Here is an 18996-nt window from a genome sequence, read left to right as displayed (position 1 = left end):
GCATGGAGTCCACCCAGAGAAGAGCCTTCAGTGTGGTGGCCCCCTTTCTTTGGAATTCCCTGCCCCTAGAGGTCAGGCAGGCACCAACACTGCATTGTTGCTGGCGCCTCCTAAAAACAGCACTGTTCCAGGAGGCATCCCTTAATTGACCAGTCACGGTTTGTATTGGCGTTCTCTTTTTTTAAAAGCATAATTTTAATATGGCGTTGTAATCTTTTTATTATTTTACTGTTTTATCTTTTGTGTTCACCGCTCCGAAATCTGTTTTAGATATGGAGCAGTATACAAATAACACAAATAAATAAATATTTTGGTGAGAAGATCATATTTGAATTCTTTAAGAACTCTAAGATGGATACCATCTGGGCCCAGTGATTTATTTCCTTTTTTGTCAATAAGGTTGAAAACGTCATCTTTTGTCACCACTGTTTGCTTCAGTTCCTCAGACTCCCTTCCCGAAAACATCAGTTCAGGCACAGGTATCTGTCCTATATCTTCTGCAGTGAAGATGGATGAAAAGAATTCATTCAGCTTCTCTTCAGTCTCCTTATCCACCTTTAATACTCCTTTACCTCCATTATCAACTGATGGTCCATCTGCCTCCCTAGCTGGTTTACCGCTTCTGATATATTTAAAGAATTATTTATTGTTGGCCTTGACATTATTAGCGATATACTCTTTAAAATGCTTTTTTCCATCTCTGTTAGGGCTCAGTCCTATGGAGATAGACATCTGCCTCCAAACCCAGAGGCTGACACCTATCCAATGCAGGGTGGCCAGAGCATGGAGCTCTGGCCACCCTGCTTTTTTGGCTAGATATGTGATCTTGTGCATTTAGCTGGGGACATCAGAGCAGGGGGCGTGGGAGGCTGTGCGGCACATAGGAAGCCTCATAAAGAGGCTTCCATGGTCTCCTCCCTTCCCCACCCCCGGGAGCACCCCCTTTTCACCCTCTCTGTGCGCCATTCCCAAATGCGGAGAAGATGCCAGCATGAAAAGAACAGTGTCAGCTATGAGGTGGTGGGGGAGGGGGCAGGGAGCGTGGTTTCTGGGAACTGAGCTTGGAACCCTGGCTCCGAGCTCAGTTCCCAGAAAGAGAAAAATCCTATGACGCTCTAGACAGTGTCTAGTGGCCATAGGAGTGCTCTCTTATTGTCTGCTTGCATCGCCTTTGTGCAAGCTCGTGCTCCCTTTTGTTTTCCTCATTTGAGCAAGACTTCCATTTTCTGAAGGCAGCCCTCTTTTCTCTATTAGCTCCCTTGACACCGCTCGTTAACCATGCCGGCGACCCCTTGGAGTTGGTGTTACCTTTCCTAACCTGTGGTATACATTTTAGCAGAGCTTCTGTTATTGTGGTCTGGAATAATCTCCAAGCATTTTGAAGGGATTTAACCTCTTGACTCCCCCTTTCAACTTCCTTTTCACCAGTTCCTCATTTTAGAGAAGTTTCCTCTTTTGAAGTCAAATGTGACCGTGTTGGATTTCCTGGACAATTTTCCACTTAAATATATATTACAACTGATAGCACTGTGGTCACTGTTTCCAGTTGGTTGAACAACATTTACATCTCATACTAGATCCTGGGCGACACCACTTAGGATGAAATCCAGGGTCGCCTCCCCTCTGGTCGTTTCCATGGCCAACTGTTCTAAGGCACAGTCGTTTAGGGCATCAAGAAATTTAACCTCTTTGTTGTGGCTGGAACATGCATTTATCCAGTTAATGTGGGGGGAATTGAAGTCGCCCATTATTACAACACTTCCTTGTTTGGAGGCCTCCCTGATTTCATTTTCCTTCTCAAGGTCACTCTGAGCATTCTGATCTGGATGATAACATGTTCCTAGCACTAAATTATTTTTGGAGCCTGGTATTGTCACCCACAGCGCTTCTGTGGAAGAGCCTACCCATTTTAGGTGTTCTAGTCTGCTTGACACTATGCCTTCTTTGATGTACAGAGGAACCCCTCCCCTAGTATGCCCTTCCCTGTCCTTCCTGTAGAGTTTATATCCAGAGATGAGTATATCCCACTGGTTCTCTCTGCTCCACCAGGTTTCCATAGTGCCCACTGTATCTACTTTAAAACCAGACACTCTAATTCTCCCATTTTGGTTTGGAGGCTTCTAGCATTTGCACAAAAACACCAATACACGGTGTCCCTCCCCAGCTGCCTCTGTAGTGCGCATCTTTTGCTATGAGACTTTGGCCCCTTTGATTGGCTATTATGTTCTGTCATGTACTCTTGGCCTATCTCCTCCCCTTCTACATTTGGGCAATCAAAGACATTTTCATCTTCATCCCCTAGGGATGATTTAACCTGTGACAGAAATCTCTTAGCCTCTGTGCCTCCATTTTGTTCTGTCATTTCAGCTGATTGTGTCTTAATAATAAACTAAAAGCTGCTTAACCTTTTACACTTCCTTTAACTGTTGGAATGACTAAACAGAACTGGAAGCAGACAACCGCAGTTGCAAGTTGTCTAAAATAACTATTTGGCTAAGCATGTCTCTTCTGGCTGGACAACAATTTCTATAAGTTCCCTTTTCATTGCAAGGCAAACATAAGTTGACCATTAGCACCCCCAAGGGGAAAGGCCAGCTGATGCTTCTGCACATACTTGACAAGTTTCAATCTTGAAGACCTATCATATTAAAGAGGAATGTCCTGTCCATGTATTTCGGTTTCTAGATAAAGAAATAGACATGTAGGTTTCTAGATAAATGGCATTTTCCCACAAGGGATGATCCCAAAAAGCAGTTCCCTTTAGAAGGGAGCTTTGATATGGATAAAATTGTTCACCTCCCTTGAGTCAAGAGGTGCAAAGATGCCTCAGATCCAATGGTCAGCCTTTCGAGGCTATTGAGTTCGGTTTCTGTCTGTTTTTGTCTGTAACTGAGGAACTGTTCTGGTCTGGTTGATTAGGAGGATCTGTTATTGTTAAAGAGACCAGTCTTGTGTTGCCTACATTGTCCACTGTGGTATGGTTGTGTATGGTGGCAAAACTGGGTATGTCCTGGTGAGCCTGTGGTCTTGGACAGCCATTCTGCCTGCTGCCCTTCAAAAGCCCCAGGCTAGAAGGAAAAAGCCAAGAACTGTATGTGGAGTCTCTCTGTTCAAATTCCAATGGGTCTGTTGGTTCAAGGGCGCAGCCCGTTTCTGTCCCTCCCAAAGGCACTTCAGCATGTTTTATGTGCACACAGTATCAGAAGTGAACTTTCAAGTTTCTGAAAAACTAAATTTTTTATACCTAAGACAATCCCAATAAACAGTTTCCAACTGAAGGAACCTTTGATAAGAACAAAATTGTCCATCTCAGAGAAGCCTTAGGAAGCCACAGCAGCAGAACACCTGATACTTAGTGTTCTGCATGTTTAATTGATTAAAGGAGGCCTCCAGAAGAAAGATTGACTCCCAGTTAGTGTCCTGGGAAGATTCTTGGGGAAAAAAGAACAAAGAACATAAGCTTAGATGCCACTCAGTGCACTTCTGATGACCAGCACCCGTGTTTCCTTGATCTGGCTGATCTCCTTAAGAGAAAGCCACCCCTATCTCATGTTAAAGAATAAAAGAACTTAATAGAGAAAAATAAGGTCCTTTAAATTTTTAGAGATGAAGAAAACTGCTTGTTGTTTCAGTCCTGTCAGGCTTAGAAGAAGAAACAAGCCCAAGCACAGGCTTTGCCAAGAGCATGTGCTGAAATGTGTGCTTTTGAACAAGAGAATGCAAGTAAAAATGAATGTTTGTGGAGAGATAGTATGTGCTGAAATGGTTATGGTAAAAACGGGATTTTTATATGGGTTGAAGCAAGTGTAAACTTTTGTTGAAAGTCACCGGTGTGAGTAAGTAGACAGATCTATGTGGAGTTGCAGACAGAAAGACTCAAAAGGGGAAGGTTTAGAGGGCACCAAGTTTGAGAAAGCTGAAATACAGGCTTGTGGAAGAGTGTAAAAAAGTACCAGAAAGTATATAGTGATAAAGAGCAAGAACAAATGGAGAGTGAAAGGGGAGTTGCTTTGTATGTAGAACAGATAACAGCAAATCGTTTATGGGTCAGGATGTACCCTAACCTAGAAGGTTTCATTTTAGTGAGTTGCTTACAATTAAGTGCTTGTTTTAATGATAAGCTTGTTTACAAGAAGTGTATATTGAATTGTTTCTTTTGTTTATGCTGCTGCTATATAGTTCTTAATCTCTGAGCATGTGCAGATATATTTCTTACTATACTGTTGCAACTCCTTATGTGTGCTTTGAATCAGCTAGCCTCTCTGCTTAAGTAGCTGAACTAGTTGCTTTGAAATGGGCGTGTGAACCAAGGTTTAACTATAAATATCTATACTGATTCTCGTGATGCCTTTGGAGTTGTTCATGACTTTAGCCAATTGTGAAAACAATGAGGGTTTATGACCTCCTCAGGGTCCCCTATTAAGAATGGACAAGATGTTGCTGACCTTCTCGAAGCCATCCTGCTACCTACCACAGCAGCGGTCATTAAATGTGAAGCCCACACCAACAAAAAGGACCCTGTCTCCCAGGCCAATGCCGCAGCCAATAGGGCTGCCAAGGCTGCCGCCCAACAAGTTTCTCTGATGACACCACTCCCAACCCCTGTGTGTATTCAAATCCCAGCTTTTACATCCTCTTTAACAGACCTCAGTTTAGCTCAAGATTCGGCTCAAAATCATGAGGAAGATAAATGGATCCATACAGGGTGCAGGGTGCACTGTGACTCCCTTTGGCGCTCCCCAGATGGCCGCTGGGTATTGCCACGGTTTCTCCATGGCGCCTTAGCTGATGTGCTCCACTCTTTTTTGCACGCCGGAAAGGAGGGAATGGATTTAACCATTCGGAAACATGGGCTTGTGGGAAATTTCTTAGAAGCAGCAGAGGCTACCTGTCTCCGTTGCACTGCCTGTCAGTCTCACAATGTGGGGCATCCTGGGAAGGTGGCCCAGGGTTGTAGGGGCCTGCCCAAGGGTCCATCCTTACACCTACAAATTGATTTCATTCAACTGCCAAAGTGCTGCGGGTTTGAATACATTTTGGTTGTAGTATGCCTATTTTCTGGTTGGGTTGAGGCTTTCCCATGCAGACAGGCAGATGCAACCACAGTTGCAAAGAAACGGTTGAATTCCATGGTGTCTACCTGAGGAATACCTGCTAAATTGTCCAGTAACAGAGACACACACTTCATGGGTCAGGTCATGAAACAAGTCTGCAAAATCATGAATGTTACACAACGCCTTCATCGTCCATACCATCCACAAAGTTCAGGGAATGTGAAAAGAGCAAACGGAGTTTTGAAGAACAAACTGTCAAAATTGTGTATTGAACTGAATTCAGATTGGGTAACTGTGCTGCCTCTAGCCTTGATGTCCAAGCGGGCCACTCCCAATAGAAAGCATAAACTGTCACCTTTTGAAATCATCACAGGATGACCAATGAGACTTTTGTCCTCACCTCCAGAACATACTGATTCAGTACTAATTCAATCTACGGTAGCAGATTATTGTGTGAAGCTAATGAGGTGTGTGAGAAATTTTCATTCCCAGGTTCAACAGGCCCATCCATTGTACCCCCACCATGAGCACCGGAACCCCAGATCCAAAAGTAGACGACAGCCAGAAGCAGACAGCTAATCCCAAGACATCTGGACCAGTTGAAAGAATAGACTATTTTCTCCAAGACATTGGGGAGGCTCCCCTCGCCACTGAGCATGGATTGGTCACTCCAAGAGAGTTAGCTTGGATTGAGCAAGCCATAAATGATGAGGAGCCTGAAGACTGACAACAACTCTTATACTTCGTATTAAACATTCAAACATTCCATGTCAGGCGGCGGGGAGGGAATCCTCTTGCTTGTCACATTTCCACCCATATGCTTCTATGTTCTGCATGAGCATCAACTCCAAGAAACATTGTTAATAGCAAAAACAACAAAGAGTCTAGTGACACGTTCAAGACTAATACATTTATTCTGGCATAAGACGTGTGGAGTATTATGGGGAGTTTCAGGTTTATATATAGTACATACGCTCTGTGTGTGTGTGTGTGTTTCATAAAAGAAAAGGGGAATAAAGGGTCACTCTGCACTGAAATCTATGGCCAAATGTTGATCATAGCTGTAACTTCACTCATTGGCTGAACACACTGAAAGGTGGTAGCTGGCTCATTTCTCACAAAATAATTGGAAAGTTTCTGAACATTTTGTCTTGTATCTCAGGTTCTACAAGTCCTAGAGATTTGCTGTTTTTTATTTGAACTCTGGGAACCTGGGCTAGTAAGTAGGATCCCTCAGAAGGTGGCCTGGGGGCTACAGCCCCCTTAGCCCTATGGTTAATCTGGCTATGAGTGTGACTGGTGAGTATACAAGACAGGGGCTTCTTAGTAGTGGTGTCCAGGCTGGGGTGGCCATGTGTCCTACTTGTCAAAGGACAGTTCTCTATTTGAAGAGATATCCAGTCCATGTCTGGGCTGAAGATAAAGAACATGGAAGAAGGGAATGGAGGGACACTAGTGTTGCCCATCGGCATTTGGACTGAGCAGCTACACAGGTCACCTGGTTACAGTCTTCCCCACTGTGGTGAGAAGTATTTTAATTCTATTTAAATTATAATAATCCTTTCCAAATCTGCATCCATGTGCATTGATGCACAATTAGAGTATGCAAATGTTGTACAAATCAGCACCACCTTTGGTCCTCTTTGTTCATAATGCATATGTGGCCAGCCTGGAAGCAACTAATGAGTATGCAGGATTGGGTGTGACCTTGTGACGAGAGAATATGCAGGACTAGGCATTCTTGGTGGTGATGTCCAGGCCCTGGAATGCCCTCCTCATAAAGGTTCATGGAGCCCCTTGGCTCTCAGCCTTCAGGAAGATCAAGACTGCTCATTTTAGATCTGCTTTGGGGGTTGTCTTATCACCAATTAAACTTGAGGAACGGAAAAAACATTTTCAACTTTGTATGGCATTATGAATATATAGGAACAGCAAAAACTACTCCCAAAGAGGGAGGCAGCCTTGGTTTCCTTGGTTATTGTCTTCTATTACTTCAACTAGGGATGGGAGAATCAGCAGCGTTCGAGATCGCTGAGATTAAACAGGAAAAGTTACATTTCTACACATTTTCTAAAGTGCGTACCCAAGGGTACACTTTCCCCTCATAAATGAAAGTGTGCAGCTGCATATTATTTTGGATGTGTCTTTGAAAAGACAAATGTGTCTTTTCCTTTTTTTGAAAGTGAATGCAAGTTTGGGAACATACAAGCTTTTTCTGAAAAAAATGTGCTTGCATTTGTGTTCAGAGGTGCAAATGTCAAAAAGCAAAGCAATTCAAGTCAAAAGCAAAGCAAAACAAAATTCTTGTACATCCCTACAGCAATTCCCAGTGGGGAAGAAGATTGATTAAGGTAGAAGGGGCGATATATCAAAAACCTCTACAATACGATTGGACTTGGGTATATTAAACACCAGGAGAAAAAAATGAGTGTCCTTATAGGAGAGCCTCGTGTGGCGCAGAGTGGTAGGCAGCAGTATTGCAACCAAAACTCTCACCATGACCTGAGTTCGATCCCAGCGGCAGCTCAGGTCGACTCAGCCCTCCATCCTCCCGAGGTCGGTGAAATGAGTACCCAGCTTGCTGGGGGAAAGGTAGTCATGACTGGGGAAGGCAATGGCAAACCACCCCGCTATAGTCTGCCACGAAAACGCCAGCGGAAGTGGCCTCCCTCTAGGAGTCAGCAGTGACTGGGTGCTTGCACAGGAGGAAACTTTCCTTTCCATAGGAGAACACTGCTGACAATATATCTGGCATCACGCACCCTATTCAACTGTCCAAATCATTCATGCAGGGAGGGGCAGTAGGGGCAAGCACACTGCCTCCACCTCCTCCATTGCCATCCTCATTGCCCTCCACCAGTTGGAGGCCAACGGCTGCACCAGGTAGCCTTCTCTGCCCACAGAGGCTCCCTGAAGGGTTTAGAACAAAATTCAAAGTGATTTGGATAGACTGGAGCGCTGGGCAGAAAACAACAGAATGACATTTAATAGGGATAAATGCCAAGTTCTGCACCTCGGAAAAAGAAACCAAATGCACAGTTACAAGATGGGGGATACGTGGCTCAACCACACTACAAGCAAGAAGGATCATGGAATTGTTGTAGATCACAAGCAGAACATGAGCCAACCATGTGATGTGGCTGCAAAAAAGGCAAACACTATTTTGGGCTGCATTAATAGAAGCATAGCTTCCAAATCCCAGGAAGTACTAGTTCCCCTCTAGTCAGCACTGGTTAGGCCTCATCTGGAGTACTGTGTCCAATTCTGGGCACCACACTTTAAGAAGGATGCAGACAAACTGGAGAGGGTTCAGAGGAGGGCAACAAAGATGATCAGGGGACTGGAAACAAAGCCCTATGAAGAGAGAATGAAAGAACTGGGCATGTTTAGCCTTGAGAAGAGAAGGCTGAGGGGAGATATGATAGCGCTCTTCAAGTACTTGAGAGGTTGTCACAGAGAGGAAGGCCAGGATCTCTTCTCCATCATCCCAGAGTGTAGGACACGGAATAATGGGCTCAAGTTACAGGAAGCCAGGTTCCGGCTGAACATCAGGAAAAACCTCCTGGCTGTTAGAGCAATACGACAATGGAACCAGTTACCTAGGGAGGTGGTGGGCTCTCCCGCACTGGAGGCATTCAAGACGAGGCTGGACAGCCATCTGTCAGGGATGCTCTGACTTGGATTCCTGCATTGAGCAGGGGGTTGGACTCGATGGCCTTGTAGGCTCCTTCCAACCCTACTATTCTATGATTCTATGATATCTCCCCATGGAGACCTGCTGTGCTTATGCCCTTTCAGGGCCAGGCCTTCTAGGCCCACTTTTCTTTTTTAGCTAGTTGTAAGTTGTCTGTTTTTTTCTGTTGCTCCAGTTTTATACTGTTCATTATTTTTTTGTGACTATATTTTAACTTAATGTTAAATTGAATTTTATAGTAGGATATAAGTTTGTACAATAAATACTGAAAATAAAGGATGTCAAAAGGGAAGTAATTTTAAGTGATCAATATATGCCTGAATGGAGACGTTTCAACCCAACTCCAGCGTGTTCTTGGGGGAAACCACAGTGAAACCTTCTGTGAAAGAAGGTCTGATGGTAAGTTCTGTCTGACTGAGCTACTGTGGACATGTAAGAGATGAAGATTCAGGAAGTACAGAACCATCTGGGACTGACTAGAATCAGGGATAGAGGCTAAAAAGCAGGATGCTACCATAGATTGGTAAAAAAAAAAAAAAGCGAGAAAGAATTAAAGAAATAATTTTCTGGAGACAGGAATTCCTGGTTCCTTTTCATGCCCCGCCCCCCCCCCCCCTTGCTTCAGTACAGAAGTGAGAACTGCTCACAGGAAACAATGGAGACATCCAAGTTCTTAGAATAGCTGTGATTGGCCAGCAGTGTATTTCCCTCCACCCCACCCCCCCAAAAGGTAGAAGCAAAGGTCTTCTGTTGTGTGGAAGATGTTTTTAAAATTGCTTGCCAATGAAAATGTGAATCCAGCCCATCCTTCTCATCATCATATTGCAGGTTATAGGTGCATGTGAGAAAGAAATGTTTACAACAATCCTGCAACGTGGTCTGACATAGTTCTGCCTAATATTGCAGAGGGAGTAGAGTGTAACAACCCTGCTGGGCAGTATTTATTTATCTGAGAAAATGACTTCCCCACCCTTCCAACATAAAACAAAGTTAAGGGCAGTTTACAATCAATTAAAAATTACAAAATAATTTATAAAATTAAATAACATAATAAACCAATAAAAACCAAACACTGATGTAGCAGATAAAGCCAATTAAAGCAAGGGATCAGACCACTAAAACCAGAGATCACACCACTAAAAACCTTAACAGTAGGTCAAATGCCTCCTGGAATAAAAGATTTTCCCCAGGCAGCAGACACCTGGGGAGCCAAGCAGATCTCCCAAGGCAGGGAGTTCCAGAACCCAAGCACGGCCACGGAAAAGACCCTCTGCTGCGTCCCAACCAGCTCCATCTCTGCCACTGTCGGGTCACGGAGAAGAGCATCCCCTACAAATCTCAAGGACCAAGCAAGCTCATACCCTAAGAACTGTCTTCCCCCCTTGTTCTGGGCCAAAGCTTTTTAGGGCTTTAAAGATAATAACCAGCACCTTGAATTGTGACCAGAACAAACTGGCAGTCAGTGCAACTGTGGTGAAACTGGTGTGATGTTTTCCCAAGAACATCAAGGCCCTTAGTGCCACATTCTGGACCAGCGGAAGTTTCCCAAGGCTCTTCAGAAAGGCAACTGGATGTACTGCAAATTGCACGAATCCAGCCGTTATGTCACTGTGGCCACGTCTGGCCTGCCTAGGAACAGGAGCAGCAAGCACAGCAGGCTAACCTGGGCCCAAGCAGCTGGGCATCCGTGAGCAAAGCCACGCCCAGGAGGGCCCCCCAACTGCAGCCTGTGTGCTTCACGGGGAGTCCTGTCCCATGCGGATGGGCTGGCACCCTGTTTCCAGGTTGTTTCCATTCCCAGGCGGGAGCACCTCGCACAGTGTGACCCTTCAGCCGCCTCTCCCAGGGAGCTTGAAGTTGATCACAGCAATGGGGCTGGGTGGCCTGTCCTGACTAGGAGCTCAGGGGACACAGCTGGGCTGTCGCACCACGGAAAGCTCCAAGGGTGCGACGTGCACACCTAAGTGGCTCCTCCCAGGCTCCACCCCTTCCTTGAGACAGGGAAGGCCTTAAAGCGGCAGGCCTGGGGCTTGGAGCCTGGCGCTGTTGCTCCTCCCTGACAGCCTCTGCCAGGCTTGTACTGCCAGGCCAACGGGGAGATGCGGGTCTCTGGTGTGGAGGGGCGGGTTCCTCAGAGAGCGCAGGCTCTGAAAGTACCAACTCCGGATGTCCCAATCAGGGGGCGCTGGTTCAAGGACCCCTGATCCAATGGGCTCAGTCTCTGGCTCAGGCCTAGACACGATGCTGGGGCCTGGATCAGGTTCCAGCACCTCCGCCTAGGGTGCCACTGGTCCCACAGACCTGGCTGGCCCCTCCCTCCTTCTCTGAGTCAGAGACCAGCGGCTGCTCAGGGTGGCACTGAGGAAGGAGGTGATTAACCCTTTGTCTGCAGCTGTTTTTGCCACTGAGATCACCCCGCCTGCTTCTCCACAGATGGAAGCCCCTGGATGTCTGCCCCTGTATTTTGACTGCAAAATAAGCCTACAGACCCTCTCAAAGCCTCTGCTACAGCCTCCACTGCAAGCAGTCTCAACTGCATTTCCCTATCAGAAACAATCACCTCTTCAGAATTCCACAGGTGCGTAGTCTGAGCCTCACAGTTTTTAAATGATGCTCTAAAATGCTGTCTTCGCCCTTGCCACTGTTGGTGGTTGGTCTGGATTTCCATAGGAAAAGAGCCCCCCATTCCAAGAATAACTCACGTTGCACCAAAGGTCAATCTAAGTTAAACTGCCTCCGCTGACTCCTCTCCCAGCCCAAATCCAGTGCTTCACTTGCATGCAGAAGGCTTGGGCTGCAGTAATACGCATGCAAGCACGTTACAGTTTTGCCCCCAGCAAAGCACAAAATGGGAATTCCATGTGAAACTGGAAGTCGGGCAGTGTGCATGAGTCTATTTTTTTTAAAGTCCATGGGGAAATCTTGCGAGGACAAACAGATCAGGGGTAGATCCCCTGCTTTGCATGCCAGAGGTCCCAGGTTCAACCCTTGACATCCCCAGGACCGAAATCCTGGAGAGCCACTGCCAGTCAGCACAGGTGAGCCTGCGCTAGATAGGTTCATTCATGGTCTGTATTAGGCAGTTTCCTATGCTAACTAATTCAGTTAGGGACTGAGATAGAGAAGGACACCGGAGCAGGGGGGCATGGAAATGTAAGAGAGCTGGAATTCCTATGCAGGGAAAGTTGAGTCTCATCTCCAGCTTGGAGCCCTCAAAGCACCAGGCAGCCATGGCAAAGGCTCCACTGCCAGACCATGCGGGTAACAAGCTTACTCCGTTTGGAAGCAGTTCGCTGCAAGCCTTTCCATGTTGCGGACCTCTGTGTCAGCTCCCCACCAGGCCGGACTTTGCTGCCTTGGTCTGAACCCCCTGCACAGAACCCTCAAGTGGTCTGTTGGCAGCCGTTCCTGAGATGTGCTGGACCAGAAAGACTTCGCTGGCTGGAGTTTGCTGAGAACATCCACATTTTGGAATTACCTTGTTTCTTCAAATAGTGGACTGGAACATGTTTCAGGATGTACAGACTTCCCTGTTTTAGAATTATTGTGAGAGGTGTGAGGGTTTTGAAATGTAAATGAGAAGAGAAGATGGTATTTCTCTGCAGGACTGCCTTTTTATCTTAGGAATTCAAGATCACCTTAAGCATGGCATGGTTTATTGAGAGGCAGTGTAGTATACTGGTTAGAGAAGCCTTCCCCAACCTGGTACCTGTACTACAACTCTGTTGGACTACAACTCTCATCATGGGCATACTGGACTAGTGTAGCCCACCACGTCTGGAGGGATTGGGATGGGGGAGGCTGGTTTAGTGCCCTGGGCCTTGGGACCCTGCATGCATTACCTTTGCGAAGGGACCCACTCATTTCCTGGGAAGCGGGGATGTGCCGTTGCCCCCTCCGCCCTGCCTCGGTGTGGCGTGCAGATGCTGGCCCTGCTCTTCAGCTTCCACACATTGTGCTGACATCTGAAAAGGGGCTCTGCGCATGAGGAAGCACGTGTTGATAGGGCTGGAGCTGCCACACAACTGCACACCCTCGTCACAAGGGGCGTCTGTGTGCGTTCACTCCCTCGTGCTGAAGCTCTCCTTTTCAGAGGAGGTGGGGCTGGCAGTGGCGCACAGCTCCGAGGACGGGGCCAGTGGTGCAGCCCCACTTCCCAGTAAATGTGTGGACCTCCTTCGTATAGGCAGTGTGGGGATGGGGGCTCCCTCTCAGTCCGAAGTACCTCACAGGCTTGCTGGGAGGATAAAACGAGGGGAAGAAGATGCACGCCACCATGAACTTGTCAGATGAAGGGTGGGAAGTGCGAACACAATCCACTAGAAACAAACAAGGAATATTCAATATAGTTGTTAGCAGAAAAACAAGGCGCTCCCATATCAAGAACAAAAAATAAAGAACATAGCTGGCTTGGAGTTTTCATAAACAAAAAGTGTGATCGAGTAGAAGAGATAGGTTACCACCCTGTGTGGTGGGTCACTATATCTGCATCTCCTAAATGAGGAATCAAAGTGGAAAGACAGGGAGCTATCCAAAGCCTCAAGACTAGGCTATGGTGAAGGGGGGACTTTACCGCAGGATTCCCAGGTTGCAAAGCTCATTTCTTCAGCTGCTGTCAGTGGTACTCAGAGTTGGGCCCCTAGATGTTGTTGAACTACAACTCCCATCATCCTGACACAGCATGCCCAATGACTGGGGTGATGGGAGTTGTAGTCCAACATCTGGGGACCCAAGATTGGGGCCCACTGCTCTAGGTCACGTGTGGGCTCAGAGAAGAGGATGAAGGGAAGGAGGGTTGCATGACAGAAGCAGGGAGCAAAATAGGAGTAGGAGAATAGAAAGGAGGAAGCTAGTAGATGGATGCACAGCTTCCTAGATAACTGTGGCACTTGGGACGACCCTCAACACCTTCCCTCCCTCCCTCACATATCTGATGGGTAACCTTGATCCTGCCTGGGCAAACTTTTTGCGAACTTCCAGAGGGGTATTAGTCTATTGCAGCAAAAACAATGAAGAGACTTGTGGCACCTTAAAGATTATCACATTTATTATGGCATAAGCTTTCATGGACTATAGTTCACTTCATCATATGCATGAAGGGTTATCCAAAATTTCAAGTATATAGGCGATATACCTGGTTGGGGTTGGTGGTGGATTGTAAACAGTGAGGTCAGAGGGAAATTAAATGCAGAAAGTAGTTTTTGGATTTACAGTACACTATCCCAATTTTTATGGTGCAGGGCCAGCCCAAGACATTCTGTTGAGTGAGACAGAGCAGCAAATCCCCTCCCATGTCAAGAAGCACAGTATGCAAGGCTGCTCAAGTTGTTTTGTCACCTAAGGCAGAAGATCCCACAAGTGCCTCTCCCCATAAAAATGGAATATTAATAAACTAAATAACCAACAATTTTCTGCCATTTCATGACACCCCGAATTAGCTGCCTGCTTTTGTGGCCACCTCATTCTGCCTAATGGTACAGTTGACCCTGAAAGGACACTGAGAGGTAATCTCAGTGGTTGCTTTGCAGTTTTGGGATGAAGCCCAAGCATCATGCAGGAGCAATGTAGGACGTATTTCATTTGAGCAAAGTTTTGGTGGGTAGGGCTATAGAAAGAGGGGACTGGAGTTCCTGATTTATTTCTTCCCAAATGTTATTACTTGTCTTGAGAGAGTTTGGGCAGACTAAAAAAGTCCAAATAAATCCAGGAACAACTGGAGTTTCAAAGATATTGCGGTTTTGCAAACTTCAGTTGTCCTTTGTGCAATATAATTGTCCTGATCCCACATCCCTTAGCCCAGGGATGGGCAACTTGTGTTTTGCCCTATAACTCCAGATGTTTTGCCCTATAACTCTCAACACCCCTAGCCAGCATAACCAATGACGCTGGGAGATGAAGGCCAAAACATCTGGAGGGGCACACAGTGCCCACCCCAGGCGAAGCCCACAGAAACACCCCTGCCCCCCATGAGGCCCCAGGTCTCTGTTCATGCAGCATTGGACATACAGCCAGCTGCTGGTCTTGTGGACCTCTGGACTGGACCTGCGGAAGCCTGTACCAAACATAATTTCTTTCTGTACTCAGAGTAAAAGACTATTGCTGTTTTACAGGCCAGGCCTTTTCAGAAGGAGAAAGTAACTATCTTCAGCCAAATTAATAACAGAAAAAAAATTAAGCAGACAGCACCTTCCCAGACAACTGAGTTTCAAAAGCCACTCACTTCCCTTTTTAAGAGAGCCTTCAAAAGCAACAGACCACCTGGAGCACTGCAGCCTTCCCCACCTGGTGCTCTCCAGATGTCTTGGACTGCAGCTTCTGAGATCCCATTAGCCACGCTGCCTGGGGATGATGAGGTTTGTAGTTCAACACAGCAGGAAGGCATGAGGCTGGGGAAGGCTGGGAATTTTTAAATACTCTGTTTTATATAAACATTCATATTACATCTTTTAAAAATGTTCTAGGTAGCTAACAAAACAATAAAAGTACAATCATGATACAAAACATACTAGAACATTGTTATTTAAACAATGGAACAGAGCAGCAAAACCATAACAGCAGCAGCAAAATTCTGCCAATCAAAGTTTACTAAATCACTAACAATGGAAGCTCTTCCTAAATAGGGTGGTCGTCACACTGTGGCAGGAACCCATCAGGAAAGGGGCGAGGTGGACCTAACTGGGCAGGGGATTCCAAAGTCTGGGAGTAGCCACTGAAATGCCCCCTCTCTGGTCCCACTCAGCTGATTTTGGAGCATGCAAGAGGGCCTCTGTGGATGATCATAATATGATGATGACAATGCCTGAAGTTGGGGCATTACTATTTCCCTTTTACAGACAGGGTACTGAGGCTGAGAGGGAAATGTGCCCATGTTTGTGACTCAAGAGGGCTATGACTACGGGCCTTCCCAGGCCAAGCTCAGCATGCTAGGGACCAAACTGCACAACAACATGGGAGACCTGTGACTGCATCTCCCAAATGGTTTGTTTTGTTTTTACTTTAAAAGGTGCTGTGGGGAGTGGGGTGTGTGTGTCTGAATTTGATAAAAGCAGGAGTACTTGGGGAAGTGGGGGGAAATATACATCTCTTCTAGTGTTGAACAGAAGTAACAGGGACAGTTTTCTGGCTGGCTAGATAGCTGCAGAATCTTGACGATCCATGCAGCAATGGAGCAGGGACTTTATACTGGTGGGCAGTCATTTACTTGATTCAATCTGCATAATTATCTATGTATAAGCTGGTTGCACCCCACCATTGCATCTTTTGCTATCGCTTTATACCCAGATCTTTCCAAAATGGTGCAGTTCCTAAACTATACGCTGCTTCAGTTTTCACTTACAGCTCCACCTATTTTCCTAACTGCTTTCTTATTTATTTTATGTTACTTTTTTCTCTTCTTAAGCCACAGTGGGGTTCTTTTAGAAATTTATCATGCTGCAGTGGCTTTTTTGTTAGTCTACTGGTCATAAAATATGCAGAAGCTAGAGCAAAAACAGGATTAAAAAAATATTTTCCGCTGTTTCGCACAAACCATTGACCTGTCTAGAGCAGTTTTGCCAATTTGGCCAAACAGAAACGGGAAAGAAAGAAGAAAAAGTTCAGTACAACTGTGGTAGAAGTCCACATATTATGCAATTGACAAATGCGACCAATAAATATCTCTCAGTAGCTTCACCTCTATCAAAGTTGTATGAGACAAGCTTCTGTCATCAGTGGACCATTAGAGACACTTTTTGTGCTTTTTTGTGCATCTGTGTGTGTTTGAAAACCGTGATTTGTCTGGAAAGATCTGTTGGCATGAAGTGGCGTGTGGGGTTTTGATTATGGCTGGACGGGTCTGAAAAGCCTTCGGGGTAGAAAACGGGATCTAGTTGGTGAGGGAGTTACGTCTCCAAGTATAAGGGGGCTGGAAGCAACAGTGTCCCTTCCCTGGAGCATTTGTTTAAATGCAGCTGGCATAATCAGGAAGGGGGATCTTGCCGTTATAGAAAGTGCAGTTTGTTGTTGATTTTGTAGCCGGAGAAGTGGAAGAGAAGCACGTTTTTAAAAGAGCCAGTTCATCTGGGCAGCCAGCCTTCCGTCCTCCTCCCTTTGCCATTCCAAACCACATCTGGTTTCATTCAGGTCTCTCCTTCCTTTGCAGAACTCAAGCACACCCCCATCGCTGCCCAACAAGGAAAAGGGGCAGCAACCCAGGAAAAGTGTGCTAAATTTGTGAGGAGTCAGGATGCCCCCCCCCCCCGTTTCAGAGAGAGCCCTGCAAGCAGCTGCGTTCACAGCCCCCGGCCCTCCGAAGCAGCCTACCTGGGAGAAGAGCGCAGAGTCCGACCTCGATGGTCAGAAGGATGCCCAAGGCGCATCGTAGCAGGCGAGGCCGGGGCGAAGAGGGGGGGCTGGGAAGTTTCATCGCGGGGGACGGGGACGGCGTGGCTCCGAACCTCTCCTCCTTCTCGGGATCTCTGGATCTCCTCGGTGCAGGGCCTCCCCCCACCCCCAGTCCTTCTCCTGCTGGGAAGGTGATGGGAGAGAAAGAGACAGAGAGATGGGAGAGAAAAGGAGTGCCCCCCCAAGCCCCTCCCTGCCTCCGAAGAATTCAGACGCTGCGTCACGAACCCCAGAGGCTGCCCAGCCAGTTGTGGGCGGAAGGGAAAGGAGGGCGGAATGGGGTAGAGGGGTGGGGGGGGAGAGGGAGGGAGAGGCTTCCTTTAAGACTTCCAAACTGGAGGCGAACTTTTTAGCGGTTTGGCAGCTGGATCTGCATCGAGAGGAACTGCAACACGTTGCAATTCGGGGTGGGAGGAGGAGGAGGAGGGAGGAGGAGGGAGAGGGGGGGAGAGAGAGAGAGAGAGAGAGAAAAGGAGAGAGATTCTGGTTCCTCTTCTTTTCAAAGCTGTTCGTGCAGGAGAGGGGGCAAGGTCTCTCTTCTCTCCCTCCTCTCTTTAAAAGGAATCTCCCCCGCCCCTAAAATTAATCTCCTTTGGATTTTTCCTCCCAGTTACACACGAGCATCTTAAATGTGTGCGATGCTACATGTACAGATACATGTTAGTTCTTGTTATACTGGCATTAAAATGAAATGTAAACAAAAACCAGCCGTTCAAATCAGATAGAGTGAGCAGGATGTGCAATAGTCTGTCTTTTCTTGCATCGCCACAAAAGCCATGATCAGGTCTACTTTCACCAAAGCCCAAAGTTATGCAAATAGTCAGATATAGAATAAATAAGGTTCCACTTCCAATAGTTTGCACCACTTAATTTCAAAGTGATGGAACATAACATAAGAAGAGCCCTGCTGGATGAGACCAAGGGTCCATCTAGTCCAGCATTCTGATCACACAGTGGCCATAGAATCATAGAATAGTAGGGTTGGAAGGGGCCTACAAGACCATGGAGTCCAACCCGCTGCTCAGTGCAGGAATCCAAGTCAGAGCATCTCTGACATGTGGCTGTCCAGCCTCGTCTTAAATGCCTCCAGTGTGGGAGAGCCCACCACCTCCCTAGGTAATTGGTTCCATTGTCATACTGCTCTAACAGTCAGGTCGTTTTTCCTGATGTTCAGCCGGAATCTGGCTTCCTGTAACTTGAGCCCATTATTCCATGTCCTGCACTCTGGGATGACTGAGAAGAGATCCTGGCCTTCCTCTCTGTGACAACCTCTCAAGTACTTGAAGAGCGCTATCCTATCTCCCCTCAGTATTCTCTTTTCAAGGCTAAACATGCCCAGTTCTTTCAGTCTCTCCTCATAGGGCTTTGTTTCCAGTCATCATCTTTGTTGCCCTCCTCTGAACCCTCTCCAGCTTGTCTGCATCCTTCTTAAAGTGTGGCGCCCAGAACTGGACACAGTACTCCAGATGAGGCCTAACCAGTGGTCAGGAGAGGGGAACCAGTACTTCATGGGATTTGGAAGCTGTACTTCTATTAATGAAGCCAAAATAGCATTTGCCTTTTTTGCAGTCACATCACATTGTTGGCTTGTGATCTACAACAATTCCAAGATCCTTTTTGCTTGTAGTATTGTTGAGGCAAGTATCCCCCATCTTGTAACTGTGCACTTGGTTTCTTTTTCCTAGGTGCAGAACTTGGCATTTATCCCTATTAAATGTCATTGTTGTTTTCTGCCCAGTACTCCAGCCTATCCAGATCACTTTGAATTTTGTTTCTGTCTTCCAGAGTATTAGCTATCCCGCCCAATTTTGTGTCATCTGTAAATCTGATAAGCATCCCCCGCACCTCCTCCTCCTCCAAGTCATT

General features: G+C 46.5%; 1 protein-coding gene and 1 long non-coding RNA gene across 2 annotated transcripts in view; one reads left to right on the top strand and one right to left on the bottom strand.

Annotated features, from left to right (window-relative positions):
* MRC2 (mannose receptor C-type 2) overlaps positions 1-17325 on the bottom strand; it is a 112897-nt gene extending 95572 nt beyond the window's left edge. The window contains exon 1 of the mRNA XM_084857378.1: positions 17050-17325. Within this exon, the coding sequence (XP_084713504.1) occupies positions 17050-17152 (103 nt within the window). The 5' untranslated portion in view covers positions 17153-17325. The remainder of the gene's footprint in view (positions 1-17049) is intronic.
* Positions 10705-17825, top strand: LOC146344445 (uncharacterized). The gene is made up of 3 exons (XR_014792220.1): positions 10705-11326; positions 15582-15726; positions 16889-17825. It is a non-coding gene; the product is annotated as an uncharacterized LOC146344445 (long non-coding RNA).
* Positions 17826-18996: the final 1171 nt, after the last annotated feature.

This window comes from Heloderma suspectum, chromosome 5 (genome assembly GCF_057233095.1).
Source record: "Heloderma suspectum isolate Gila_16-S chromosome 5, 16-S_ref, whole genome shotgun sequence".
Lineage (NCBI taxonomy): Eukaryota > Metazoa > Chordata > Lepidosauria > Squamata > Helodermatidae > Heloderma > Heloderma suspectum.
Note: the sequence above shows the minus strand (reverse complement) of the source record. Positions and strands in the feature narration are given on the sequence as shown.